General features: G+C 44.3%; 1 protein-coding gene across 1 annotated transcript in view; it reads right to left on the bottom strand.

The window, feature by feature from the left end:
• Positions 1 to 18,270, bottom strand: part of L3MBTL4 (L3MBTL histone methyl-lysine binding protein 4) — a 494,670-nt gene that overhangs the window by 9,065 nt on the left and 467,335 nt on the right. The window contains exon 19 of the mRNA XM_006164002.3: positions 7,627 to 7,796. Within this exon, the coding sequence (XP_006164064.1) occupies positions 7,627 to 7,796 (170 nt within the window). The remainder of the gene's footprint in view (positions 1 to 7,626; positions 7,797 to 18,270) is intronic.

Raw genomic sequence — 18,270 nt, forward strand, 5'->3', positions numbered from 1 at the left:
GGAAAGAGCTGCATGTTTCCAGGCGTGGTCTTGCACCTCTCTCAGCAGGCATCAAGGGTAAATTAGTTTCTTTAATGGGAATAAATAAGGTATTCAACCAAAGTTTCAACGGGGCAGACCAGCATATCCCAGCGTGGTGACCTTCGCTCAGCAGCAGCTCAGTGTTACCTGCCACCGTCTCCTGCTGCCTCCTACTCTATCTTCAGACAGAGGGGCAGCTACATCATGTCTGAAATTCTCTACCTCTTTGGAGAGATTCTGATTATGTCCAGTCTGTCGTCCTGTTTCCAAAGCAAAGGATAAGTTCCCTGAAATCCCTTCAGATAGTTTTTTCTGGCCCAGAATTTTAAAAGGTGTTACTGCAGTGTTACTGGTGAGTATTTATTTTCCCTAAGAATAAGTTATATTTTGAGCTTTAATAGAAAGCCCATTTTGGCATACATTTCCTAATGTACAGTGGCCAGGTTTAATATGCTACAGAGATACCAAAAAGTTTATCTCTCATTCTTCCCCTAAGAGGCTTTACTTTTTTCCCCTTCAAGGTTGTGGGAAAATATGGACAACTGTTCAGACAGGAGTGAACTCTATGAAAGAGGGTTGACCATGCATTGCCCTCCACCCATGGAACCATGGCCATGGAATGAGTGGCGTTTCCCATTGGCCGTGGTCCTAGGAAGGAGGACACGTGGAGGTTGACACGTGGCATTTCCTACATTCTCAGGAGCATGGTGTCCTACAGCTCAAATTCTCCCTTTGTTTTGGAAGGACATGGAGTGAGTTAATTCTCGGTATGAGACAGCAGTTTGGGAAGGCTAAGAAGAATGACACTGCCCAGGCCCTTAGATGAGCCCATGACTTTCTGCCCACGACCTACTTTTCCTGGCATCCTCTGTGGGGCTCAGCAGGCCTCGTGTTCTGCAGTGGGGCTGCTGCTCCTTTAAATCTTTCCAAACGGTGGTGTTTTCTATCTTGCTGAGCCTGTAGATGCTAGCCTGACTGTACTAGCTAAAACTCCACTGGGGACCATGTTTCCAGCCCTGGTCTCATTTTTTACCAACAGAGTTTATTTGCCTTTTCTTTTTTTTAAGGGCCCAATTGTATAAGGCTGCTATGCTTAGTTAGCAGTACCCTGAATTTTTCAAAACATTCCCTCCTGTGTAAAGACCGCTTTTAAAGTGACTGCCATCTTTTAAAGTTAATGAACATTTAGGGAGCACTTGGTTGAGGCTGGGGCAATATATATGTGGTGCTTTAAAAAGCATTTTTTGAATATAAGGAAGAAAAATACCCGTATATGTGCCACACATAAGTGAGTCATTCCTGTGGCAGTAAATGTGCATATAACCTATCACATCCTGCCTGGGCCTTCGCTATTCCTGGCAAACTACACAGACTACATACTACATAGACTACATGAAATTCATCTGCCAGTTCACACATTCGTTCACTCAAACAGTTGTCAAACACCTACTCTGTAACAGATGCTTTGCTGTAAAGATATATAAAGATGAAAATATTTTAGTCCCTACCTTTCCCCCCCCCCAGAGGACAAATATGCTTGCTGGAGAGATGCAGAGAGAGAAAGAAGCAAGAAAACATCTCTCATAGGGAATAGTTACACTGCAAACCCTTCTCCTCCACTTCTCCCTCCTTTTGAGATTTTGGGCACATACATACATGAGCCAGGCATGTGTTTCAAGCCACTGGGTCCAGGACTCAAACTGATGGTTGGCTATATGGGATCCAGTGCCCTAACATCAGGCCATGGGCTGACCTAGTCCCTATTCTTAAAAGCTTATACTCTTTGACAGGATATTTCCATAACCTAGAGTAAGAAATACTCTTTAAGTCCAGCCACTGTGGCACGCAGTAACGCAAGCCATATGGTTGACCACAGGTTCAGGTTACTGAGTTGACTTGAAAACACACTGGCTGCAGGCACAGGTGCCTAAGATCCTGAGGAGCTGGGAGCTGAAGGAAGGGGATCATAGCATGATGAGACCCTGCCTCTTTCACATGCATGCATGCACTCTTACCATTAAAAAAGAAATACATTTTATGCTGATCGTAACTTGTATGTGCACACAGCCCAGACAGCTCTAACGAAAGTTTCACAGGACAATAATCATGATTACTTATCATATATTCATCATTCCTTGTCTTTCGTTTCATCACCCTTAAACTGGCTGTACAGCCTACTGCTCTAGGAAGAACAGCCACAGTAACAAAGGAGTTAACAGCAGCTCACAGCTCTGGGAGGCTTACAATGGTCCTGCTCTGGCTGCTCATCACAGGTAACATAATGCAAAGAAAAAGCCTTCCTTCTAGGTCTGAATGGCGGACAAAAGGGAATTCTTTCACTTCATCTTCTGCTGTAGACACCCTGCCTTAAAGTCTTGCTGAATGGCACTTAGCATAGAATCCCTAAGTTCATTTCAACATGCCCTGCCCTGGCTACTGAGGCTCCCCTCCGACATGCCAAGTGCTAACGAAGCACGAAAACACACCGCCTGTCCTGCGGCGATTCTGATCAGCCCTGACCGGCCTTTACAAAGCCGCACCCTGCTCGCCACTGCTGCTGTGGCGGCGATAGTGGTCTCTGTTGTCGGCTGGTCTGCACTGGATGCCCCCTAGGTAGATTCCCTTCGGAGAGTGGCCTTATTTTCAAAGACAGAAATAGAACCACCACAAAGCCCGTGTTTTCAATCCATCACAGATTATTCCTGAGGACCTATTTTGGTGCTGGGATAGTGTGAAGGTACAGGAAGAAAGTTACATGTGGTCCTCATCCTCAAGGGCATCTTTAGGGGGCCATCAAAATGAAGAGAAAGCTTTGGGGAGTTGTGACAATTATATCCTTGGGGGTGATTCCCTAGTGGAAGTTCTGGTTTGGAAGCATCGGGAAGCATTATAAGCAGGAGTGCTTAATTCCAGGCTCTTAGCCTTCCTCATAGCTGATTTATCGCTATTTACATCTTTCATTTATCTCTCTCTAATCATTTATCTATCATCTATCTATCTATATCTATCATCTATCTATCTATCAATCTATCTAATCTATCTATCAATCACCTATCTATTTACAAAAGCTCTAAAGTCTCTCCCAGCCATAAAAGGTGAGATTCCAAGTATGCCCACTGCAGAGAACTTGAGAACTGGATCTGATCTTCCTACCAGTTCTTGCAGCATCTTTGGTTCCTTGAGTCCTCCTCCAGAGACCTCCTCTATCTTAATGAGACCTTCACTGGGACCAGTGATATCTCCTTAATTATCTTCTAAACTCTTACTTTCACTTCTCTCAGTGCCAAATCTGAAACATACTAAATGAGAACCCCTCTCCCCAACAATTTCCTACTTACTGCTTAATGTCCCTTTTTTGTTGTTATTCATTAATTTTTACATTATGGTCCTCCTCCTCCTAGGAATTTTTTTTTTCCCATTACTAGAGGGAGTATGTGCTTGCCAGAGAGAAACAGAGAGGGGGGAGTGGAGGAGAAAGTATCCCTCAATTAGGCATGATCACACTGAGATCCTGCAATTTCTTCTCTTCCATTTCTTCATCCTGTTGGGATCTGGGGCACAAATGCACACACACCTGGTGTGTGTTTCCAATTGCCAGGGCCAGGATTCCAGTTGCAGAATTGGCCAAGTAGGATGTGGCTACATTAATTAATCAGGAGGCAATGTGGCTGGCCCACATTCTGAAAAATTAATAAAAGCTCTGACCCTCCTCCTCTAAAAGAAAAGAAACGCACATGTTGTCCACCACTGCCCAACTTCATGAACCTATCCAGGAACCTGGACCCAAGCCTGACATCTGCTCTGTTGTGTGGCACACTCAGGCCTCACCCCACTGGATGCTTTTCTTCCAGGGACTCTGCCAGGCTCCTCTTCCCCTTTGTAGTCCCTCTGCCGCCTGGTACTTTCCAACTGGGATCCCAATGATCCTGTCCTCAGACCTCAGAGGCCATCTCTGAATGCTTGTGACCTTGGGAGGGCTCCTCAATGCCCTCTGCCTATACCCTTCAGGGGCACCTGTTTTGAGCTTCCATTCCCTGGCACAGTTCTGCACCCATTTGTGTGATTCTCAGGGCCCTCTAATTCCACATGTCCAGTGATATATTCACCATGTCGGCTCCCTTCCCCTAGACTGGTTCTTTCCCCAAGTTTCACTTCTGACAATGCCACTGTTCCCCATTCTTTCAGAGAAACTCTTCAGGCCTCCAGAGCTCACATATTATTATCCTAATTAACTACTAAGCTGTAGTGCTAAGTCTATAAATGGAATCACATTTGGTTCATTTCACTCTTCGATCCTGTACATCTAATCTCCTTCCTTGTGCTTTGCTTTTGGTTTTAAACTGTCTACTGTCTCCTAGTTCTTCCTCTTGGGCCAGTAGCCAGTCCAGGCCTCCATCGTGATTATTCCCTGCTGGGAGTGCTTTGGTGACCTCCGGGTCATCTCCCTCTCCTTAGCTTCTTGTCACTTCTACTCTTTTTGCAGATCTTGACCAATTTCATCTTCCTGAAACACCACCTTCACAAAGTGACTTCTGCCTGAGAACCTAAAACTGCTCTGCCCTGCAGAATGGGTACTGTACCCACCCTTTGCCTGGCCTCTGAGGCCTTTCACATCTGACCCATCTTCCCTGGCCCAGGTTCCTTTCCTCTATCCCAGGGTCTACAGTGTGCATGGTAGGTAAGAAGTAAGCTCAGAGTCTGGCTCTTACTGTGCACCCTTAAAGGAATCACTCAATCTCTGAGTACCTCAATTTCCTCTTCCATAAAATGGGAAAATAATATCTCCCTTACTATCATTATATTGATACAGGTTGAGTATTCCTTATCTAAATGCTTGGGACCAGAAGTGTTTGGATTTTGCATTTCTTCAGAGTTTGGAATATTTGCATACATATAAGGAGCTATCTTGGAAAAGGGACATGAATCTAAACAGGAAATTAATTTATGTTGCATATACACCTCGTACACATAAACGTTAGGTAATTTTATACAATATTTTTGTATTGCAACATTTCCAGTGCTGTCACATAAAGTCAGGTGTGGAATTTTCCACTTGTGGCAAACAGTTCTGGAGTTCGGTGTATTTCAGATTTGGGATTTGTGGATTAGGAATGCTCAATCTGAAGAGCTCACTATCATCAATGCTAGCAAAAGACACACTGTGTATCTGCTATCCTTGGGGATGTCACATTCACTTCCATGTAACCTTTTATTTCTCCTCCAGCTGGAATGGCTCCCCTTCTTTTCCTTGCTTAGCTTTTTTTTGTTTTGTTTTGTTTAAAACTTCAGCTCATGAATTATTCTCTTATCATTCAACATTTGTTCAACAAACATTTACTGGCTAACTATTAAGTGCTAGGCACAATGAGAGATTCTTAAGACACCACACTAAGTGAGTGATAAGAGATCTCTCCTCACCTGGTGAGGAGTCAGACAGGACATGCTGAGTCCTTGGCTGGTGGTGGCAGCCAACAGAGTCGGAGAAGGTATTTTTGGCAGGTGGGTAGTAAATGTGGGAGCAGCACATGGATCCTACAGACCAGTTTGGCAGGACTGTATGGAAGGAGTAGAAGGCAAGGCTAGACGGGTAGGCAAGGACAGATTGCACAGATCCAATGACATGCTAAGGACATGTGTAGAGCCAGGGACTGCTTTAACTTGGGCAGAGACACATCTACCTCCCTCCTCTCCTGTATTTATGCAGACTAGGACTCAATTGTTCTGTATGGGTAGGGATGGGGGACTTAGTGTGGTCAATGTAGCCCAACACACAGCGAAGAGGAAGTGGAGCTGGGGCTATAGTCGGCCGCTGCTCTCTCTATAACATCACTCTGTGCAGGACAGTGATGACACGAAGGGCTCAGAGCTCAGTAACAAGCAATAGAGGAGCCACTCTCAGACTTTCTTCAAGAATGAATTATGGGGTAGCAGGTGGTATGGAGGGTAAGGATCCTCCATGGTTGAATGACTGTGGATTTCAAGTCCTGTACCTAGTGGCTTTGGAAACATGCTGGATGAGTGTGCATGCGTGTGCATGCTCAAAATCCTGAAAAGAGAATGGAGGAGAAGGGATTGTGGTGTGGCCATCCCTTCAGGGGGGTGATTTTTTACTCTCTCTTCCCCTCTCTGGCAAGTGCATGTACCCTGTGGCAAAAAAACTAAAAACAAAAAGAAACAAAACAAAACAAAAGACTGAATGACTAGCCATTGAGCTCTCAGCTGACCTCTCAGTTCTGTGCACTGTTTCAAGGAGGAAACCATACATGATCTGATTTTCGACACAATAAATTCTAATTCAATCAGCATGGTTGTGAAGTTGACATGCACTTTATAAACTTGCAATAATTCATGAGTAAGGGCAGACCCTGGGTGTTCTTTAAGGAGTGGGATCACATTTCTGTTGCTCTCCCCAACACCCAGCCAGCCACCTGAGCATGTTCAATAAACACCCTGTCCCCAGGACCATGGAGAACCTGCAGAGGGAAGGAAGGAAAGGCAGGCTGCCTGGTGTGCTGGGGAAACAATGTGACCCTCTTTGCTGCCTGAGGAATGCCTGTCGCAGGGGTGGGGATTCGCCAAACACATCATCTCAGAGAGGTGCCTGGGAGGCAGGGAGGGTCCAGTTTGGCTCTAAGCCTCCAGGCTCTGCACAGCCTTCAATCCCCCTGCTCCTTACCCAAGGTTGGAAAGAAAGCTTAAACCAGGATTAGGTTAAGTAGATTGCAGTAAGTGCTCACTGAACATTTATTGTGTGACTAATTTAACTCCAGCTTCATCTCTAATCTTGTCCTCAGAGTGACCTAGGGTCTTCCTTCATTTGAAAAAAAACATCAAAGGATCCACTAGTGCAAACAACTTTACCAAAAGGAATTTCACTCAAAATGTGTATTCCTTGAAAGAAAATTGCTCTAAATATAAAACATGTCTACAGTATTACAGTAAGCAATGGGGCTTAACTGATCCTTATTAAAAACCAATAATGTAAGGCATGTTTATATTAAAATCTGATCCACTTTCTCCCCGCTGTACAGCAGCTCACGCAATACTGTGGTTGAATATACTTTAAAAACAAACCTACATTTGATCTGGTCATCTGGAGACTTTGCATGAACCTGCTCTGCAGTGATGGATCCCATAGAGCGTCCAGTGGCAACGGTTAAGTGGATGCCATGGGACAGAGAGTCCTGGGGGTGGGTGCTCTGTCCCAGAGAAGATGCTGTAGCTAGGACAAAAACCTGAGATGCTTACACATCTGTGCTTTTCCGAATTAAATCCGTGATAAGAAACTGGAGGCTTAGGGCCCCCTGCTTATTTGAGCCCAGGGCAGATGGTGACGAGGCACAGTGGGTGCTGGGATAATGTTGGGGAGAGGAGAGGCAAAACCCCTTGGGCAAGTGTTGAGCTTTCCTAATTTCTGCAAAATCACGTCTGGTTTCTCCTCTAATTTAGGATTCGAAGTTTATGGTGCAGATGCAAAGCCAAAGAGGAAAAGGGAATTTCCCCAGGCATCAGCAAACCTTGACAGAAGGCCATGGAAAGTCAGAGCCTTCTGCTTCTTTCTCAGCAGCAGGGCATGTCCCCTTCCCCCCTTGCCCCTCTGCTCACCTCATCCACTGTCCATCGGGCCACTTGGCTTGCCTGGATGTCAGCCACGCCTGGAAGCAGCTTGCAGTGCTGTTCCCTGCCCAGGGGAAGGTCCCGGAAAGGGTGGGCCGACAGAGATGACATGAAGACCGACTGGTGAAGTGCCTGCTGCGTCTGCTCCACTGAGAATTCTGCAAGAGGGGCAGTGGGAGTGAGGCACAGGCTCTGTGGATCGGTGAGCATCCTTGTGCTCAGCCTGACACTTGGGGCAGGTGAAGTGCAGACACCATCCAAACCCTTGTCTTCTGGTGGTTTGGGGGTCATCCGCCAGATGTCCCCAAGCACAGCCTATACCACAGTCTGCTTTAAAACAGTGGTCATGAAAAACAGATGCTATGGGAGGCCCAGAGGACTGTGGCTGTTTGCTAACCGAGTTCAAATAATCTTTGTGAGATGCCGTGTGATCCAATAAAGGGCTAGCTTGTCACTGCCACTGGCTTTTCTCTTCTTAAGTTAGGAATCAGAGAACCATGCAGTATGTGAATATATATTTTAAAATACAGTTTATTTATTTATTCTAAGAGCTCGAGAGATAGAGAGACAGAGACTCAGAGAGACAGTATCCCCAACAGGGTCTTGACACTGTGATCCACCGCCAGCCTCCGCTAGCCCTAGTTCATGGGCATACATGTGCCCTGTGCACTTAGGGAGGTCTCTGGATGTGATCCTGGAACCTTCCCAGGTGGCCAGTGGCCAGTCTTGCAGAGTGCTGCATTTTACTGCTGTACCATGGGCCACCCCAAATGTGAATTTTAAGCAGACTGGCACATTAAGCCATCTGGGATGTGTATATAAACAAAGAATTTTTTTTTTTAACTGGAAGCTGCTTGATACATCTTTAAAAAAGAATGAACCCTGGTCCACATCTGGCTTCATAAATTCCCTGGGTGACACTGAACCTGAAATGTAGCACAGGGCCCCCACGAGGACCTGGGTGACATCAGCTGCTGCTGTACATCCCCAGCAGTACATGATGGCCTCATCTGGAGTACAATTGTGTGGCTGCCAGGGCCCTCTGGAGAGCAGCCCTAGCTGAGCTGCGACTTCTCGGCACAGGCACCCTTTAGTGGGGTGCTCTCTGCTGAGCAAAGCAGACGTACCATGGTTCTAAGGCATAACAAGCAAAGGCTGCTTGCTTGCCCCAGATTGGCTGCTACTACCAAGGAATAATAATGGATTTGTTATCTCACTGCACTTCAGCCTTGTACCTGTCAACAGTACCAGTTTTCTACATTAAAACAAAACAAAAAACATATATTTACTTAGTTCTTCCGTGAGAGAGAAAAGCAGAGACGGAGACAGAGACAGAAACAGAGATAGATAGCTCAATAGGATCTTCATCCTGTGATCTATGCCCAGTCTCTACTAGCCCGGATAATGGGCACACACGTGCACACCTGTGTTCTCGGGGACGTCCCAGGATGCGAACCCACCTGGTCTCAAGTTTCTACCTTTGAGAACGACTTTGAGCTTATGTTACACCTTACAGTTAAGATAATTATTTTGCTTTGAATCTATAAATGGTTAGGAGCAAACACAATATAGAACTTTCAAAGAAAACCCATGCCTTTACAATGACATCTTTTAAGATACATTCAACACACTTTACAAAATAAATCTGCTGATATTTATAGACTTTGAAAAGAAAAGATCACAAAGGAAATGTTTTAACCCCTCTAAACCTTTCCCCTTTGTAATACAAATAGCAGGTTAAAAAAGCAGTAGCCACATAGTCCCGGAAAGGGTGGGCCGACAGAGATGACATGAAGACCGACTGGTGAAGTGCCTGCTGCGTCTGCTCCACTGAGAATTCTGCAAGAGGGGCAGTGGGAGTGAGGCACAGGCTCTGTGGATCGGTGAGCATCCTTGTGCTCAGCCTGACACTTGGGGCAGGTGAAGTGCAGACACCATCCAAACCCTTGTCTTCTGGTGGTTTGGGGGTCATCCGCCAGATGTCCCCAAGCACAGCCTATACCACAGTCTGCTTTAAAACAGTGGTCATGAAAAACAGATGCTATGGGAGGCCCAGAGGACTGTGGCTGTTTGCTAACCGAGTTCAAATAATCTTTGTGAGATGCCGTGTGATCCAATAAAGGGCTAGCTTGTCACTGCCACTGGCTTTTCTCTTCTTAAGTTAGGAATCAGAGAACCATGCAGTATGTGAATATATATTTTAAAATACAGTTTATTTATTTATTCTAAGAGCTCGAGAGATAGAGAGACAGAGACTCAGAGAGACAGTATCCCCAACAGGGTCTTGACACTGTGATCCACCGCCAGCCTCCGCTAGCCCTAGTTCATGGGCATACATGTGCCCTGTGCACTTAGGGAGGTCTCTGGATGTGATCCTGGAACCTTCCCAGGTGGCCAGTGGCCAGTCTTGCAGAGTGCTGCATTTTACTGCTGTACCATGGGCCACCCCAAATGTGAATTTTAAGCAGACTGGCACATTAAGCCATCTGGGATGTGTATATAAACAAAGAATTTTTTTTTTTAACTGGAAGCTGCTTGATACATCTTTAAAAAAGAATGAACCCTGGTCCACATCTGGCTTCATAAATTCCCTGGGTGACACTGAACCTGAAATGTAGCACAGGGCCCCCACGAGGACCTGGGTGACATCAGCTGCTGCTGTACATCCCCAGCAGTACATGATGGCCTCATCTGGAGTACAATTGTGTGGCTGCCAGGGCCCTCTGGAGAGCAGCCCTAGCTGAGCTGCGACTTCTCGGCACAGGCACCCTTTAGTGGGGTGCTCTCTGCTGAGCAAAGCAGACGTACCATGGTTCTAAGGCATAACAAGCAAAGGCTGCTTGCTTGCCCCAGATTGGCTGCTACTACCAAGGAATAATAATGGATTTGTTATCTCACTGCACTTCAGCCTTGTACCTGTCAACAGTACCAGTTTTCTACATTAAAACAAAACAAAAAACATATATTTACTTAGTTCTTCCGTGAGAGAGAAAAGCAGAGACGGAGACAGAGACAGAAACAGAGATAGATAGCTCAATAGGATCTTCATCCTGTGATCTATGCCCAGTCTCTACTAGCCCGGATAATGGGCACACACGTGCACACCTGTGTTCTCGGGGACGTCCCAGGATGCGAACCCACCTGGTCTCAAGTTTCTACCTTTGAGAACGACTTTGAGCTTATGTTACACCTTACAGTTAAGATAATTATTTTGCTTTGAATCTATAAATGGTTAGGAGCAAACACAATATAGAACTTTCAAAGAAAACCCATGCCTTTACAATGACATCTTTTAAGATACATTCAACACACTTTACAAAATAAATCTGCTGATATTTATAGACTTTGAAAAGAAAAGATCACAAAGGAAATGTTTTAAGCCCTCTAAAACTCTACCCTTTGTAATACAAATAGCAGGTTAAATAAGCAGTAGCCACATAATTTAAAGTCTATTATGACGTTTTGTGTTTTACTAACAGAGTCCCAAAAGCTATTATGCAAATATTTCCACCTCAAATTAATTACAGCTTTTAGTAGGTGAGGCTGACCTGCACTTTAAATGGTTATGCAGTCACACACCCGGTAATAATCAGAAAGGTTCGAAACCATGTGCAAGCCTGTCTATCACCAGGCTTCTCTTACGCAGTAACGCTCTTGTGGATTGGAACAGACATCCTCATATCTACCAATGCTTGCTGTCTACACAGATAAAGAGACAGCAAAATTGCCGGCTTCTCCCCGATTCTTATGCTCCAGTTGCAAGCAGTGGCAAATTCATCTGTAACTGCTGATTGTCCAACACTGACCTTTTTAGTATGTAAATAGGTTATCTCTCTCCGTGGAGTTCAGCCAACAGTATAGAAGGCTGCAGGTTCTGAAAGGGAACTTCGCATCTTCTTCGAAAAGCCAAATGTTGACAAATGAGAATGTTCTTTAATGAAGTTGTCAGGTTGGAAAAGGAGCATGCACCAAACAAGCTCTGGAAACCCAGGATGGAAGCCTCCCAGGTGCAGTCTGCAGTTAGAGCGATGCGGAAACGACTGAGAGCTTTCCTGGGAAACTAAGAGTTAAAATCATGTACTTTTAGGGATTAAGACCTGAGCCAAAGCTGGGCTTTATTCTCAGAAAGAATAACTGCCATCACTCAATTGGTTGTTTAGCTGAAACTGTGTGAACTTAAATAACAGAAAACAACATATATTAATCATTTACAGTTTCCAAAACATACAGGACTCTCAGAAACTACAATCAATGAATTTTATATTTTAGAAGCATAAAGATGTTGAATGATGGCAATCAGATTCACAAATAAAGGCTGAAGATATTTTAAAAAGAAAGCAAAAGAAAAAAGAAACAAAAGAAAAAAAGGAAAAAGAAAAACCTGTGTACTTTCAAGCAAGAAAATTTTCCACACTGTTCTGGAAGCAAAGTATCTGCGTTGGGTGCTGAGGCATAGGCTTGGAGATATGCCTGGTGTGTGGCTGCCAGCACCCAGACAGGGCTGGCCTCCACTGTCCAGGCTGGTCATTGCCGAGGACAGTTCTGGGCTCTGGATTTTCAGTTAGTTCATGCAGCAAAATGATCTTAAGGTCATAGTTGAAGACAAAGTGACTTTATACTGTGCTTGAACTAAGGTGGGTTTTACAGCATCTATGTTTTTTGAATATGGTTAACTGTGTTCCTATTTAATCCAAGTATTTGTTTAAAGAGAAGCAAAATCTTGATTTCTCAAAGCTAAACAAGAAAAGTTGGAAGGCCATAAGGGCTACAGGGGGTGGGCTCTATGTGCCAAAAGAAGTCCTCTCATGGGCACTGGGGAAAGGTCTGCAGCTATTTGCGGGGTGTAGACGCCAGTCCCTGGATCCAAAGGCTTGTGTCTGTTTATCTGCAATGTTATAGGTAAATATTATGAGCTGGGGGTTCCAACATGCCAAAAAAGGGAATGTCTGACACATTAATCACTGTTACCAGGGATTGCAGCTAGACCCTCTGGCACTGAGACAGGAGAGGTTATCTCACTGAGATGCTTGGTCAACATCCTAATTTCCACCCCATTCTTTTTGGGCATAGGGGTGTATCCTTTTCTGTTAAAATCTTCACTTTCTTATTAAGAACTTCTCTATTCCTACTTCACTTCTGTGCCTTTCCTGTGTCTCAGGATGGACCTCTAACCTTAAGAAATCTGACCCAAAGAACCTAGTATTTTATGCAGCACAGCTCAGCATCCTTGTCTGAAAATGCAACCTCAGGTTCTAGGGAATGCTTGGCAGAATCAGTTACATGTTGAACGTAGATAACATTTTTACTGTTATCAGTTTTAAACAGGAAGCTTAAAAGTTGAGCTTTTTACCACTCACAAAGACATGAGTTAGATTAGGGAGGGAGTCCCAAAATAGGGAGTTTGAAATAACCAATCTGTCGCCTCTAAGCTATGATGGCAGTCAACACTACCCAACACGCAGGGTTGCTGGGACAGAGAATGAGAACATGCACCAGGTGCTTAGCAAGGTCCCGGCACATTGCAGTCACTCGCTAGCAGGAAGACACAGCTTCACCTGCACCCTTTGAGGTAGGGATTGATGTTCAGAAGAGAGGCTGCATGATTCTAAATTCACACAGTGACAAGTTTTCCAATAGTAACACGCGCAACAGAATGCACTTTGCAGAGTATTTCATGGTGGTCATGTTGCCTTCTTTGTACTCTTTACCTAGTCAAATTTCTTCTGCAGCTGATGATTCTGTAATGGGATATTCAGGTCTAGCTTGACGCCAAATTGTCTGGCTTTAAAATCTGGTACTCTACACATAATACTGAGTGACTTTGGATAAGATACTTCTAGACATCAAGGTTATTCATGTCTAAAATGGAGAAATAATAGTATTTATACCTCATTTAAGTTGTGATTAGAACAGCTCCTGGTACATAATAAGGGTTCAAGACATGCCAGATATTACATTACTGTTAGTACATATAAAATTTTAAGTTTATAACAACAGCAAATGTGGGGAGATTTAAAATTTCCAGAGCTAATCTAGTTAGATGTGCCTAAAACCTATGAAAAATGAACTCTAGGGAACCAGCAGTTAGCGTAATGGCTATGTCGCTGGACTCCCACGTAGTCGACTGCGGTTCGTGTCCCGGACCCGGTGGCTTAAAACTCGCGCCGGGCGCGTGTGCGTGCGTGCCCAAGATCCTGAGAGGAGAATGGAGGAGAAGGGATTGCGGCATGACCATCCCCCCTGGGGGGGTGATTTCTCGCTTTCTGTCTCTATGTCTCTCTCTGTCTGTCTGGCGAGCGCACGCGCCCTACAGTGAAAATCTCTCTCTCAAAAAAAAAAATGAACTCTAGACTGAGACTCAGGATCTTAAAACTCCCATGGTCAGATTTTACACCCAAGTGGGCCCAGGGGATCAGCAGTTGGCATAATGGCTATGTCGCTGGACTCCCATGTGGTCGACCATGGTTCGAGTCCTGGACCCGGTGGCTTAAACTTGCACTGGGCGTGTGTGAATGCATGCCCAAGACCTTGAGAGGAGAATGGAGGAGAAGGGATTGTGGTGTGGCCATCCCCCTGGGGGGTGATTTCTCGCTTTCTGCCTCTCTGTCTTTCTGGTGAACACATGGGCCCTATAGCAAAAACAAAACAAAACAAACAAACAAAACTCTAAAATAAAATTTAAAAACCTCCCAAGTGGGCCCAGAATGGCAGTCACCATGTGCACGTCTTAGGGAAGGAAATGAGGCTGCTGCAGTGAAGGGTAGGACGTGTGCCCCCAGGCAAACCTGTGCCCTGTGTAGCAACTGCGCCAGCCACACTGCTAAAATGCATGTGGCTTAGAATTTCTGTGCCTCTTGACAGACTTCAATGACTTGGGTTGATGTGCATTATTTTAAATTCTGTGCATAAAAATTAGACTTCTGAAAATATGCACTTAAAATCTGCATAAATTTTTATAAGAGGTGAACTTTCCCCTATGAAACCCAGCATAGCCCATAGCCTATCAGATATTCACTACATAGCTGTTAGTAAATGAAAGCACCTAAGGTGGTGATGAGGTGCCTATAGTACTCCTCAGAAGCCAGTTTTGCCATATTGGAAGGATCAGAGTAGTCTATCCTGGGGCACTCTGGGTACACAGTGACTTTCAGATTAGAAGATAATGTTTACTTTGAACAGAGAACAGACAGGTCACTTCTTTTTCTAGGTCTGGCATCCCAGCCCCACTTGCAATTCATATAGCGAGGAACGTAAGAGCTTCCCGGTTATGCTGCCTCACTGCAGTAATGACTTCTGCCCAGCACCCGAACAGTCAGCCAAGGAAACTCAGCATGCAGAAGCAGCTCTGCTACTGGAGGTTTTAACATCCTAATTAATCAAAATGTCCTTTGCACCAGAAATGAAAAGTGTATATAATCCTGGCTTTGCTTCTAACTCTAGAATGTGAGCAATAGTAAAAAAAAAAAAAAAAAAAAAGAAAGAAAGAAAGAAAGTGAATATTCTTTGGAGGAAGGTCAATTCAACAAAATAAGGAGGTTCTATGAGTCTTTATACTCCAGCTCTTAAAACATCTGCAGATTGGTCCAGCACATGGCATGGTGGTTAAGGTGGTGGACTTCTGTGGGAAGCCAAAGAGGAGACATGAGAAATGTGCAAGACGTGACCACCAGAATAAGACCAGGGTCTTTGTCTGTGTATAAAGTAATGGCAGTAAAGTACTCTTAGCTGACCAGTATTGACTGGCAGTCTTCCCGTTCTATGTAGACATTTAGGATGTCTCTCTTTTCCTGTTTTTCTGGATACTTGTGCTTTCTGTGGTTTGCTATTTGTGGAATTGGTTAGCTGGAATAATTTTTTTGTTACCATTTTTCCTCACAGTAGGTATTTCTTTAGGGTCTTATGGCCCTTAAGAAATACATAATGAAGTGTTTAATGATTTCATTCAAGGTGCTTGGACGTCTGGAGTGCACTCAAGTTTCCAAGGCCAATGTGCTCAACTCTGTGTTCAACCCGAGGATTCAATGAGGCCCTGGACCAGCGTGCTGAGGGACCTGGTCATGGATGGATCATGAGTCTCTCTGGCAACATTCAGAATGGAGTGTTCTTTCTCCAACATGTTAAATCGTTACTTTTTGTTTGAATCTATTAATGCATTTGCTAAATAGAAATACCCAAGAATGGATGATTTATTAAGAATGGAGACTTGTTTGGCTCACAAGTCTGGTGGTTGGAAAGTCAAAAACATTGGAGGGCATCTGATCTTATGTCACAGCATAGCTGACAAGTAGAAAGGAAAGCAGGCCCGTGTAGAGAGAGTTTCCTGTGGGCAGACAGTCAATTTTCTTTTGTAAAACCCACTCTTGCAGGAACTAACTCAAGAGCAGGAATTTTTGCCCTCCCATGAGACAGCATTAATCTACTCATGAGGGTTGTGTCCTCATGATCCAAAAACTGCCCTCAGAGCCCCACTTCCTGGGGTCCCACCACTTCTCAACACCATTACATGGGGACTATGCTTCTAGCACATAGACCTTTGGTGACGAACCATAGTTCCTTTCCTGTGGGGACAATAAATAACGTGTTAGAATCCAGCTGATTTTTTTGGTGTGATGGAAGTCTCAGTGCTAAGTCTACCTGTCCTTAAACCTTGGAAAACCCCAGCCAGGGAAAGGCCTGCCTCCCAGAGAGTCCATGGGAACAGCGAACCAGCCAGCTGTGGACAGCATATGATGTAGGGACTGTGTCTTTAGTGAAATGATCATACAGACTGTGACACTGTGTACAGCACTTTCTGCTTCTCAATTCCGCAGATTAAAAGAAACAGACAAAACAAAAGTATTTGGAGACTAAAAGATTTTAAATCTCCTAAGAATAACAGGAAAATAGGCCCTTGATTTCTGCTCTGTCCCTCTCACTTGTCCTTTCCACTTTGGCTCTACCTCCACAGAAAGAAAAAAGTCCTTTATGGAAGTGTTCTTTAAAAATATGGCTGTTTCTTCAGGAAAGCCTCACACAACAAAACTGAAGCAAGTGAGTCATAAATGGTAAGCCAGAGTCTGCATGACTGGGCCTCGAGTTATTTTTAATCCCACTAAAAACAGAGCCATTTCACAAATAACCTTCTCTTCAATGAAAGGGGTAGCAATTCTACTGTGTTTTTTGTATCCCAAGAGGGGGGAATAATAATAAAAAAAAAAATTACAATAGGTCTTGAAACCCACTTATGTATTGTTCTCTCCCACTGTATGATTTGTGACCGTCACTGACTGAATGTCATCAATTTAGCCAGCACTTACTGAGAAGTGACTCTGTTTGAGGCTCTGTGCTCCTGTGGTGACTTTTGCTGGAGAAGAAACGAAATGTTCACAAATGGCTTTGCTTTGGTAATGTCTCCGTACCCTGATTACCTATTTTCATGGCCTATGTTCTGAATATGTGTGGCACTGCCATTTCATGCTACATCTTCTTCTCTTGATTTCAATGTTTTCAAGTCTTCTCAGTCCCTCTTCATCTCCGTGTCTTTAGCCCCTGTGTTCCTCAAAACAAAAAGGAAAAACAAGAGAAGCCCAACCATGATGGACAAGACAACTGTCTATGCCTGTGTGGGAATAGGAGCTCCTCGAGAGTAGTCACGTGCTGTGGCTCCTCTGCTCTACTATGTTGTGACTCTTCGTGCTTTTAGTATTTGGATTTCATACACTGATTTCTGCAGAGTGCTTTCTCTAGCTATTAGTTTCCCTCCTCACAAATTGCTGCTGCTTCTCCGATTTTGTATAAAGGTAAGAGATGAAGCACAGAAAGGTAAGATTTCCCAGGGACTGCCCAGTGGGCTATCGGGAGTCAGAAGCTGGAAGAAGTTCACTGAATGGTCTGGGTTTGCTCTATCTAATATGGTAGCCACCGGCCATGTGCAGCCTTGGCAGCACATTGTGTAGAGGAGCAATTACAATGCAGAGAGTGCAATTTGAGGGGTACTGTAATATGCCCTGGATTTTAATGATTTAGTATACAAAAAAAAGAATGCAAAACATCTCCTTAATAATTTTTTTCTTCTTCTTCTTTTTTTTTAATTTGCTGGATAGAGAAAGTAAGAAAGCACCCTATTCCCCAATGGGGAATGGTCATGCCACAATTTCTTCTCTTCCATTTCTCCCTCCTTTGGGGATATTGGGCATGCATGCACACATGTCTGGCATGTTTCTCAAGTCACTGGGTTTGGGACTTAACTACACAGCTGAACAAGTAGAATCCGGCTTCCTTAACCACCATGTCATGGGCTGGCCTCTTTACATGCTAAACTTTTTGGATATTGTGTTTAACAAAAAAACTCTTAAAATTAGTTTTCATTCTTTTTATTAATTTATTTTAAAATGTGCATTTCTTTCATGAGAGTGATAGAAAGAGGAAAAAGAGAGAAAGACAAGCATCTTCAACAGGGTCTCATGTTGCCACCCTCTCCCCGCAATCCCTCCCAGCCAGCCAGGATCATGGGTCAGTGCTTGGTGCCAACAGGTTAACCAGGGAATTGAACCTGCAATCTTACATATGGATCCAGCATCACTTGAGCAATACGGTACTGCTGCGCCTCTGAGCTAGCCATTCATGTTATTTTAAATGTGGCCACTAGAAAAA

Source organism: Tupaia chinensis, unplaced genomic scaffold (assembly GCF_000334495.1).
Source record: "Tupaia chinensis unplaced genomic scaffold, TupChi_1.0 Scaffold143584_1, whole genome shotgun sequence".
Classification (NCBI taxonomy): domain Eukaryota; kingdom Metazoa; phylum Chordata; class Mammalia; order Scandentia; family Tupaiidae; genus Tupaia; species Tupaia belangeri.